Below are 9,828 nucleotides of genomic sequence, written 5' to 3'. Positions count from 1 at the left end.
CCAGCCCCATCCCTCCCTCCCGCTGTTCCATGGCACGGCACGAATGCACCAGGCCCCAGGCAGGAGCCTGCGGTGATGCTGGGAGGCTGCGGAGGGCTCCGGGGCCCCGAGGGACTTCGCCTGCAGTAAACAGGGACTGCCCACAGGGCACTCATACCCAGCGCATCACCCCAATGGGGTCCCCACGGTGGGAGACACACGGGGCTGCGGGCAGGATGCGGGCACCCGGCGGCGGGCAGCGGGACCCGACGGGGCGGCGCGGCCACCTCAAGCCCCTCCCCTATCCCTGCCCCTGCCCCTCGGTGCCCGCCATGGCGGTGCGGGCGCTGCTGCTGCCGCTGCTGTGCGCGGTGTCCGCGGCCATGCCCGGGCCCCCCCCGCCGCAGCCCCGCAACGTCTCGGTGGTGCTGGAGCCCGGCTCGGGGCTCCGCGTCCTGCCCGGCCGCCGCCCCGCTGCTATCGCCTGGGCCAGCCTCGACGACCGCATCCCCGCCGTGGGGTAGGGACGGGGCGCGACGGGGCTGGCCCGGGGGGGGTGCCCCGGTTCTAACCCGTGTGTGTTCCCCCCCCCCAAGCTGGGCCTTCCTGGAGGTGAGCACCAACGCCTCGTACAGCGACACCCTGCAGGCCTACGCTGCCGGGCTCGCCGAGGCGGCCGTGTCCGAGGAGGTAAGGGGGGGACCCCCGTGGGGTTGGGGTCTGTCTGGTTCCTGAACCCCCCCCCACCCCGCCTCGCTGAGCGGCGCCGTGCCCCGCAGCTGATGTACATGCACTGGATGAACACCATGGTGGGCTACTGCGGCCCCTTCAAGTACGAGAGCGAGTACTGCGAGAAGCTGCGGAGCTACCTGGAGGCCAACCTGGGCTGGATGGAGGAGCAGATGGGGAAGGGGGAGGACCCCGAGTACTGGCACCAGGTGAGGAGAGGGGACCCCGCACCCTGGGTGACCCCCGTGCTAACATAAGGACACAGGGCTTGGAGCAAGCTGCTCCAGTGGGAGGTGTCCCTGCCCGTGGTAAAGGATGAGGTTTAAGGTCCCTTCCAACCCACATCAGTTGGGGCTGTGATGGAGGCAGAGGTGCCTGGGTCCTGGCTGTGCTCCATGCAGGATGACAGGGATGGGGATCCTCCTCCCCTGCATGAGCAGATCCCATACGTACCCCTGTTGGGGTGCCCATGGGGTGGCTCAGCACCTCCTGCCCCCCCCACCCTTGGCCACTGGTGCTGAGTCACAGCCACACTGATGGTCACGCTCCCCCTGCGCCTCATCCTGCCTCTGCAGCAGCACCGGAGCTGCCGTGTCCTCCAGCATCCCTCCGGGTGCCCTGTGGTACCCAGCCCTGTCCCTGTCCCCATAGGTGCGCCTGGCCCTGCTGCAGCTGAAGGGGCTGGAGGACAGCTACAACGGGCGCCTGGACTTCCCCCGGGGCAGGGTCTCTCTGTCCCCCTTCGGCTTCCTGTGAGCTCCTTTTCGGGGGTGATGGAGGGGGAGATGAGGCTGGGGGATGAGGGATGCCCAGCTCCATCCCATTCAAACCCCTCTGCTGCTGGGGCAGGATGGAGCCAAGGCTCCTCCCTACACCATGGGCTGGGTGGTGGGTGCCTGCTTCACCGCCTGCCTCAGTTTCCTTCCCTCCCTGCTGAGCGCTGCTGCCCGTGCTGGGCTGGGATGGAGCAGCACCCCCCTGGCCTGGATATTGATGTGCAGAGAGCTCCGGATGCGGCCCTGCTCTGGGGTTGCAGTGCCCCCCATCTCATACCCCCAGTCCTGCTCCCCCTCTCTCCCCAGCCTGCTGCAGCTGGGGGGGGACCTGGAGGACCTGGAGTCAGCCCTGAACCGCTCCTCCCCACGGCGCATCCTGGGCTCGGGCTCCTGCTCTGCCCTCCTGAAGCTGCTGCCGGGACACCGGGATCTCCTGGTTGCCCACGACACGTGGACCTCCTACCAGTCCATGCTGCGCGTCATCAAGAAGTACACACTGCCCTTCCGCACCTCGGGTGCTGGTGAGTGAGGTTGGGGGGGGCTGTGTTTGACACCCCCCTGCTGATGCTCCCATTGCCTTTCCCAGGCAATGCTCAGATCCCTGGCAGCATCCAAGTGTTCTCCTCCTACCCCGGCACCATCTTCTCCGGCGATGACTTCTACATCCTCAGCAGCGGGTTGGTGAGTGGGGTCTGGCCCTCGGGGACCCCTCCCCGACCCCACCGCCTTCCCAAAGCCTCCCTTCCTCGCAGGTGGCGCTGGAAACCACCATTGGGAACAACAACCCGGCGCGGTGGAAGTACCTGGAGCCGCGCGGCAGCGTCCTGGAGTGGCTGCGGAACATCGTGGCCAACCGGCTGGCGCGCAGTGGTGCCGAGTGGGCCGCCGTGTTCCGGCGCTTCAACAGCGGCACGTGAGGATGCGCTGGGACCCGGAGGCTGGGACCGTGCGGAGGGATGCGGCTGGGTACCACAGGGATGCTCCCTCCTCTCCCCGTGCCAGGTACAACAACCAGTGGATGGTGGTGGATTATAACGCCTTCACGCCGGGGAGGACAAGCCCGTCGCAGGGGGTGCTGACCGTGCTGGAGCAGATCCCGTGAGTAGCCCTGTGTTGAGCCCATGGGGGGAGCATCCCCTCTCCCATCCCCATGGGTTTGGGAAAGCCACAACTCCCTCGACCCAATGGGTGGGAATTGGGTGATGGGGATACAGATACAGGCGGGAGCTGCCTGTGCGGCTCTGGGATGGGGTGGGAATCCCAACACATCCACATCCATCCCAACTCAATGCTCTTCCTCCACACAGGGGCCTGGTGGTGGTGGCCGACCGGACGGAGCTGCTGTACCAGCAGGGCTACTGGGCCAGCTACAACCTGCCGTGAGCGCCATCCAGCCCCCATCCCCTTAAAGAGGGGCACAGCCAATGCTGGGCCTTGCCCCCCAACCCGCAGCGCTGGGGGTGCTGACTGCCCCCCAAACCCCAGGTACTTCGAGGAGGTCTTTAACGCCAGCGGGACCCCGGAGCTGGTGGAGAAGTACGGGGACTGGTTCAGCTACGACAAGAACCCGCGCGCCCAGATCTTCCGCCGCAACCAGACCCTGGTCCATGACCTGGACTCCATGGTGCGCCTCATGAGGTGGGTGCTGGCGGCACCCCAAGGCCTCCGGGTGCCCCACACAAGGGGGGATGCAGGGGGATGCATCGAAAGGAGCGGGTTGAAGGAGGGGATCCTGCCCCTCTGCTCTGCTCTGCTTAGACCGCCCCCTGCAGCGCTGTGTGCGGTGCTGGTGTCCCCACACAAGGGGGACATGGAGCTGTTGGAGCACATCCAGGGGAGCCCACGAGGATGCTCAGGGGCTGGAGCAGCTCCCATATGGAGCCAGGCTGAGAACATTGGGGCTGTTCAGCCTGGAGAAGAGAAGCTGCGTGGAGACTTCAAAGCAGCTTCCAGTGTCTGAAGGGGGCTACAGGGATGCTGGAGAGGGGCTCTTCATTAGGGACTGTAGCAACAGGAGAAGGGGTGATGGGTTCAAACTGAAATGGGAGATTTAGGTTGGATTTAAGGCAGAAGCTCTTTCCTGTGAGGGTGCTGAGGCGCTGGCACAGGGTGCCCAGAGAAGCTGTGGCTGCCCCATCCCTGGCAGTGCTCAAGGCCAGGTTGGACACAGGGGCTTGGAGCAAGCTGCTCCAGTGGAAGGGTGCAGGGGTTGGAGCTGGAGGAGCTTTAAGGTCCCTCCCACCCACCCCATGCTGTGCCTCTGTGTCTCAATGACGCCCATTCCCCTCCCTGCCATCACCCCCGCTCACTCCCCAGGTCCAACAACTACCTGCAGGACCCGCTGTCGCGGTGCCGGGGCTGTGACCCCCCCCAGAACGCAGAGAACGCCATCTCCGCCCGCTCTGACCTCAACCCCCCCAACGGCACCTACCCCTTCCCTGCCCTGCGCCAGCGCTGCCACGGCGGCACCGACATGAAGGTGGGAGCCAGCCCCCCCTCGGGTCCCCTCTTTAGGGGTGCACCCCTTTGCTGATGTGTGTCCCCCCCCCCTTGTTTTCTCTCCCAGGTCACCTCCTCGGGCATGGTCCCCACCTTGGGGCTGGTGGCTGCCAGTGGTCCTGCCTGGGATGATGTGCCCCCGTTCCGCTGGAGCACGTCCCCATGCAGCGCCCTGCTGCACATGGGCCACCCTGACCTATGGACCTTCCCCCCCATCAAGGTCCGCTGGGATTGAGCAGGCACCGGGATGATCCCATCCATCCATGGGCATCCCTGTGTGGGGATCCCTCTTGGGGGGGCTGCAGTGTTGCCCCTGTGCCTACAGGACTGGTTTGGGTGCAAAGAGGGGGGGTCCTCTGCACCCCAGGTTCTTTCTGCTTCTGCCTCTCGCTGCCGTGTCCCCATGGTGCTGAGCTGCACCGGGACCGTGTCCCCTGCCAGCCATGGGGCTCTGGGACCTTTCCCTGGATGTTGACACTGGGTTTTGGTGGGAGGCTGGTGCTGGCCCGCAGGCAGAGAGCAGGGCAGTGAACTGGTTGGGCTGTGACAAATAAAGTGCTCTGCGTGCAGCAGAGGGGGTGGATGTGCTTTGCACGCTGCTGAGATTCTCTGGTGTCTCGTATAAGGGTTGGGCTCACGCAGCGACCTTCTTCCTCCCCCCCCCTCCAACATTAACAGGATGCTCCCTGCTTCTTGGTGCTTCTTTTGGGGTGCTGAGCTTTCTCTGGGTACTTGGTGTGGGGCTGAAATAGGGGGGGTCCCCACCAGGATGCAGTGTCCCTGTCCCTCCTCATCCCTGTTGCCTCCTCCTCCCTCTGCCACCTGTGTTCCCCCCAGCCCCAAAACCCCTGTTGCAAAATCCTCTTAGGGCAGCCCCCTTGATCCCGCTGCTTCGTTAGGAATAACGAGGTCATTACCGGGGGATTAATGAGCTGCTGCGGCTCCGCTTTGATGGCTCCAGGTTCCCACCAGGCCTGGGGGGCCCTGCAGCTCCCTGGGGGCTGCATGGAGCTGGGATGAAGCAGGGGACCCTAAAGCTGCGATGGGAGTGCCGGAGCCATCCCAAATCCCACTGGGATCCGTGGCTGCATCCCTGGTGTGGGGGCTCCCTATGCCCCTTTCCTGGGGTAGGAGGAGGGATAGGTGCATCCATGCTGAGGAGGGCTGAGCTTGGCTCCAGCATCCTCCCTATGAGCAGCAGGGTCTCCTTGCACCGCTTCCCCAGCGCTGCCTCCAATGGTCCCACATCCCTGTCCCATCCGCAGGGAAGCATCTACGGACCCTGTGACATGGGGGGGCTGGAGCTTGTGTCCCAGTGCATCCCATTTGGCTGTCTTGCCTATGCCAGCCCATGTGCAGTTGGGACCTTCATCCCCCCTGACCCCTCCTGCCACACAGGGGCTTGTTCCATGAGGCTGGGATGGGGTGGGGGGGGTGGCAAGGCTGCTGTGGGGCTCGGCAGGGCTGGCATAGGGGTGCAATGGCTGCTTTGGGGGCAATGGGTTCAGGTTGAATGGGCAAAGTCCTCCAGCCTGCTGGGACATGGACCCGAGGGCTTGTGCTCAGGTGCAGGGGTCTTACCCTTGGGGACCCCCAAAGTCATTTGGGATCTGCCTCCTCTCTTCCTCCCCCCATTCCTGGCCTCCCAATGTCCCATCTCCTTGGCACATGAAGGCTGATCCTGGGCCACCGGCACCGTGCCCGTACCATGGCCTGGGTGCTTTAGGCACGGATCCAGTGCTGTGGGTGCCAAGGCCCATGGGGCTGTGAGCAAACAGCCAGGGCAATGTCTAACTGCTGCCGGCTCACGTGGGGGCCTGGGCACATCGGCACGGCCCCCCAGAGTCACCTCCGCTGTCCCCAGGGGCTGCTGTGGCTGCAGGTGAGGAGCTGAGCACACACACTGGGGACACGGGACATTGGGTAACCCCCCCGTGGGGCGCTTGGGGACAGGGGGGACTTGGGGATGGAGGATGGAGATGGGGTGGCCCCGCTTGCAATGGGGCTCTGGCAGGGAGGACCAATCGTTGTGGTGCTGGGGATGGAGCTGGGGACCCCCTTGTCCCAACCAGGGGGCTCCTGGGGACATACCCCAACCTGGCAGGGAGGACCAATCGTTGTGGTGCTGGGGATGGAGCTGGGGACCCCCTTGTCCCAACCAGGGGGTTCCTGGGGACATGGGGGGCTTGGGGATGGAGGATGGAGAGGGGGTGGCCCCACTTGCAATGGGGCTCTGGCAGGGAGGACCAATCGTTGTGGTGCTGGGGACGGAGCTGAGGACCCGAACCATGGGGCTCCTGTGGTCCCCATGGAACCAAGGCAGTCAGCAGGGCTGTAGGGAATGGGGGGAACCCATGGGGAGCAGCTGGTGCCTCACCCTGCTCTCCACGGCAGAGCATCCATCACCCCCGAGGCCATGGCAGCCCAGCCCAACGGGGCCCAAAGGCCCTTCCACATCGTCTCACCCCTCCTGGAGAGCCTGCCCCTGTCCAGGGCCGCGGGTACCACGGTGTACATGAAGCTGGAGAACGTTCAGCCCACCGGTTCCTTCAAGATCCGGGGCATCGGCCACCTCTGCCAGGAGGTGAGGGCTGTACCAGGGCGCTGCTCTGATGGGGCACAACGAGGGGATAAACCCCATCCCTTCCCCTCCTTCCTTTCAGGCTGCCAAGAAGGGCTGCGGCCACTTCGTTTGTGCCTCAGGTAACGGGAGCTGGAGCAGGGGGCCCCATTGTGAGGGCTATGGGAGAGGGGGGGGATCCAGCCCTTCGTGACCCCCGCTTCCCGCAGGGGGCAGCGCGGGGCTGGCTGCGGCTTACGCGGCGCAGAAGCTGGGGATGCCGGTGACCGTCGTGGTCCCCAGCAGCACCGGCCCCGGCACCGTGCGCAGGCTGCAGGAGATGGGGGCAGAGGTGGAGGTCTCGGGACAGGTACCGCAGCCTGGGGGTGTGCGGGGAGCATCCCTGTGGTGCGCACGGCAAACCCCGTCCTGCATCACCTGCGCCCTGGCACTGCAACACGGTCACCGTGGGGACCCCACTCCTCAACCCAGTGCCTCTGTGGGTTTATGGTGATGGTGGACCTATTTCGGGGGGGGGCTGGATGCGGCCCCACGGAGCCCCTATTACTTCCCCAGGTATGGGATGATGCCAACAGGAGAGCCCTGGAGCTGGTGGAGACCAAGGGCTGGGTCAGCATCCACCCGTTCGACCACCCCTTGGTGTGGTGAGTGCTGCCGGCGCTCAGCTCCCCATCCCCATCCCCACGGCCGGGATGCTCTGGGCTGCATCCTCCCCTCCTCACGCCGCAGGCAGGGCCACGCCAGCCTGGTCCAGGAGCTGAAGGACTCCCTGGACACCAAGCCAGACGCCATCGTGCTGGCGGTGGGTGGCGGGGGGCTGCTGGCGGGGGTCGTGGCCGGCCTGTGGCGGGTGGGCTGGCAGGACACCCCCATCATCGCCGTAGAGACATGGGGGGCTCACAGCCTGCATGCAGCGCTGGAGGCCGGGCGGCTCATCACCCTGCCTGACATCACCAGGTAAGGCATTGCCATGCGTGCCAGGAGCCGCTGGGTCTCACCCCAGCTCCATCAAGGGTCTCTCGGGACCAACCCCATCCCCTTCTATCCCAAGCGTGGCCAAGTGCTTGGGAGCCAAGACCGTGGCGGCGCGGGCGCTGGAGTGTGCCCGGGAATGCGAGGTCATCTCCCAGGTGGTGGAGGACGCGGATGCTGTGCGGGCTGTGGAGCGGTTCCTGGGTGAGCCGGGTCGCGATGGGGATGCTGTGCTGATACCTGTGCTGTGCGGGTGCTGCGCGGCTCAGGGTGGCTCTTGCCCCCGCAGAGGACGAGAGGATGCTGGTGCAGCCGGCGTGCGGCGCTGCCCTGGCCCTGCTCTACACGGGGGGGCTGCAGCGGCTGCAGCGAGAGGGGCGGCTGCGGACCCCGCTGGCCTCCGTGGTGGTGGTGGTGTGCGGAGGCAGCAGCATCCGGCCCGCACAGCTCCGCGCCCTCAAGGACCAGCTGGGGCTGGAGTGATGCCCATTGAGGAGGGAGGCACTGCAGAGCCTTGTGTGACACGGTCTGGTGTGGGGCATCCTTGCCCATGGCCCGTGTGGGGTCCTTCCGGAATCATGGAATGGGTTGGGAAGCACCTGAAGATCAGCCAGTTCCAACCCGCTGCCGTGGGCAGGGATGCCTCTCACCGTGTCACACAAGGCTGGCCTGTTCCCTGAGCTGGACCCCTCGCCTCCTCCTGCAGCCCAGCACACAGCATCTATAGAGGATGGGGAAACTGAGGCACATGGGGCGGATGAAGCCAGGGCTCACGCTGCAGGCAGGGATGGAGCCAGGGCCCTTCCTGCCTGTCCGAGGGCAGGACTGGGGTACACACACCCCTCTTTGCCCCTTGGATGAGCTCCTGCTCCGCACCCCCTGCTCCCTGCTGGATGCAGCTCCCCACCCCAATTAGCACGCACTCCCTCTCGGACTAATTACTTTGTGACTGTCTTTATGCATTATTATTCTAATGATTATTAATTATTACAATCTTCTCCCGTTCCTTCCGCTCTGTCTGTGGTCAGAAGAGAACACCACGCACAGACCTGCTTGTTACAGTGATTGATGGAGCTCCCTGGCTGTGGTTAGCACCCATGGGCTCCGAGGTGCACTGATGATTGGGTGTGTGTGTGTAGACCCCATCCTGGAGCCAGAACATCCCCCTTTCCTCCCTAAGCACTCTTTTTCCTATTCCCTCTTTTCCTCCAGGCTTTCCTGCTTACCTTCTCCTGCTACCAGTGCACCTCCTATGGGATGTTGTGTCCCCCAGTGCATTTCTCCCCTGTCTTTCTTTCCATTCCTGGGTGATCATGGAATGATGGAATCCCAGCCTGGTTTGGGTTGGAAGGGACCTTAAAGCTCCTCCATTCCCAACCTCATGCCATGGGCAGAGACCCCTTCCACTGGAGCAGCTTGCTCCAAGCCCCTGTGTCCAACCTGGCCTTGAGCACTGCCAGGGATGGGGCAGCCACAGCTTCTCTGGGCACCCTGTGCCAGCGCCTCAGCACCCTCACAGGGAAGAGCTTCTGCCTAAGAGCTCATCCCAGTCTCCCCTCGGGCAGGTTCAAGCCATTCCCCTTGGCCTGTCCCTACAGGCCCTTGTCCCAAGCCCCTCTCCAGCTTTCCCGCAGCCCCTTTAGGCACTGGAGCTGCTCTAAGGTCTTGCTGGTGCCCCCCTTCTCCCCTTGGAGCAGAGGGGGCTCAGCCCCTCGCTCACTGGCAGCCCCATTAAGCACTTTCTCCTGGCCAGGCCCCCCCAGCAGCACCCTCCCTGCCTCCCCCCATCTCTCCCAGTGTCCAGGCCTGCTCCCCCATTGCCTCTTGGGGGCCAAACCCCCATCAATCAGATCTCTGCCACTCCATCGTGAGCAGTATCTTGTGCAGAAAGGTGTTTCCAAGGAGCACCAAGGGCTGGAGAATCCTATCACGAGGCACACTATTAATTATAAGGAGTCAGCCCAACCTACTCCAGCTACTTTTTATCCCGGGTCCAAAACCTGGTTATTTTCCACCTTCTGCAGACTTTCCCCTTCCCTCTCCCCTCCCAAAAAGGGGGAAAAGTCAGAATACAATATAAAATAGCAACGATGCTTGTCCAAAGGCTGGAAATGGGAAAGGAATTTATCCCCAGGGCTAAGGATGCTCTGCTGGACCTGGGGGGAGCCGGGAGCTCACAGTGGTGTGTCCCCAGCATGGTCCCATGGGGGGGTTATTGATATAGGCTTGACCCTGGGTTTGGGGTGACCCCAACAGGGAGCTTTGCCCCCTTTCTTGCCTTGAGGGAGCATT

The 9,828-nt window shown here is 64.3% G+C and overlaps 2 protein-coding genes across 2 annotated transcripts; both read left to right on the top strand.

The window, feature by feature from the left end:
• The first annotated feature begins 311 nt into the window (after positions 1 to 311).
• PLBD2 (phospholipase B domain containing 2) lies at positions 312 to 4,575 on the top strand. Its single transcript, XM_061370548.1, has 12 exons — positions 312 to 499; positions 576 to 669; positions 759 to 917; positions 1,360 to 1,460; positions 1,791 to 2,005; positions 2,071 to 2,165; positions 2,237 to 2,397; positions 2,487 to 2,582; positions 2,792 to 2,863; positions 2,970 to 3,122; positions 3,801 to 3,963; positions 4,051 to 4,575. Exons 1-12 carry the CDS (start codon positions 312 to 314, stop codon positions 4,216 to 4,218), a joined length of 1,665 nt encoding a protein of 554 aa, XP_061226532.1. The 3' UTR covers positions 4,219 to 4,575.
• Positions 4,576 to 5,875: 1,300 nt separating this feature from the next.
• On the top strand, positions 5,876 to 8,044 carry SDSL (serine dehydratase like). Its single transcript, XM_061370427.1, has 8 exons — positions 5,876 to 5,906; positions 6,378 to 6,567; positions 6,647 to 6,686; positions 6,774 to 6,913; positions 7,120 to 7,208; positions 7,294 to 7,521; positions 7,616 to 7,740; positions 7,826 to 8,044. The coding sequence occupies exons 2-8, from the start codon at positions 6,400 to 6,402 to the stop codon at positions 8,017 to 8,019; spliced, it is 984 nt and encodes a 327-aa protein (XP_061226411.1). The 5' UTR covers positions 5,876 to 5,906; positions 6,378 to 6,399; the 3' UTR covers positions 8,020 to 8,044.
• Positions 8,045 to 9,828: the final 1,784 nt, after the last annotated feature.

The sequence above is a fragment of the Neopsephotus bourkii genome, unplaced genomic scaffold (genome assembly GCF_033783945.1).
Source record: "Neopsephotus bourkii isolate Nb327-2 ecotype Australia unplaced genomic scaffold, CSIRO-AGI_Nbou_v1 NB_1542, whole genome shotgun sequence".
NCBI lineage: Eukaryota > Metazoa > Chordata > Aves > Psittaciformes > Psittacidae > Neopsephotus > Neopsephotus bourkii.
The sequence above is the reverse complement of the archived record's forward strand: the minus strand, read 5'-3'. Positions and strand labels throughout refer to the sequence as shown.

Bases quoted from the DNA above. Each gene is read 5' to 3' on its own strand.
- SDSL (XM_061370427.1), top strand. From the start codon at position 6,400: ATGGCAGCCCAGCCCAACGGGGCCCAAAGGCCCTTCCACATCGTCTCA. The intron at 6,914-7,119 runs GTACCGCAGCCT...TTACTTCCCCAG, and splicing joins AGGTGGAGGTCTCGGGACAG to GTATGGGATGATGCCAACAG. The intron at 7,741-7,825 runs GTGAGCCGGGTC...TTGCCCCCGCAG, and splicing joins GGCTGTGGAGCGGTTCCTGG to AGGACGAGAGGATGCTGGTG.
- PLBD2 (XM_061370548.1), top strand. From the start codon at position 312: ATGGCGGTGCGGGCGCTGCTGCTGCCGCTGCTGTGCGCGGTGTCCGCG. The intron at 2,864-2,969 runs GTGAGCGCCATC...CCCAAACCCCAG, and splicing joins TGGGCCAGCTACAACCTGCC to GTACTTCGAGGAGGTCTTTA. The intron at 3,964-4,050 runs GTGGGAGCCAGC...TTTCTCTCCCAG, and splicing joins ACGGCGGCACCGACATGAAG to GTCACCTCCTCGGGCATGGT.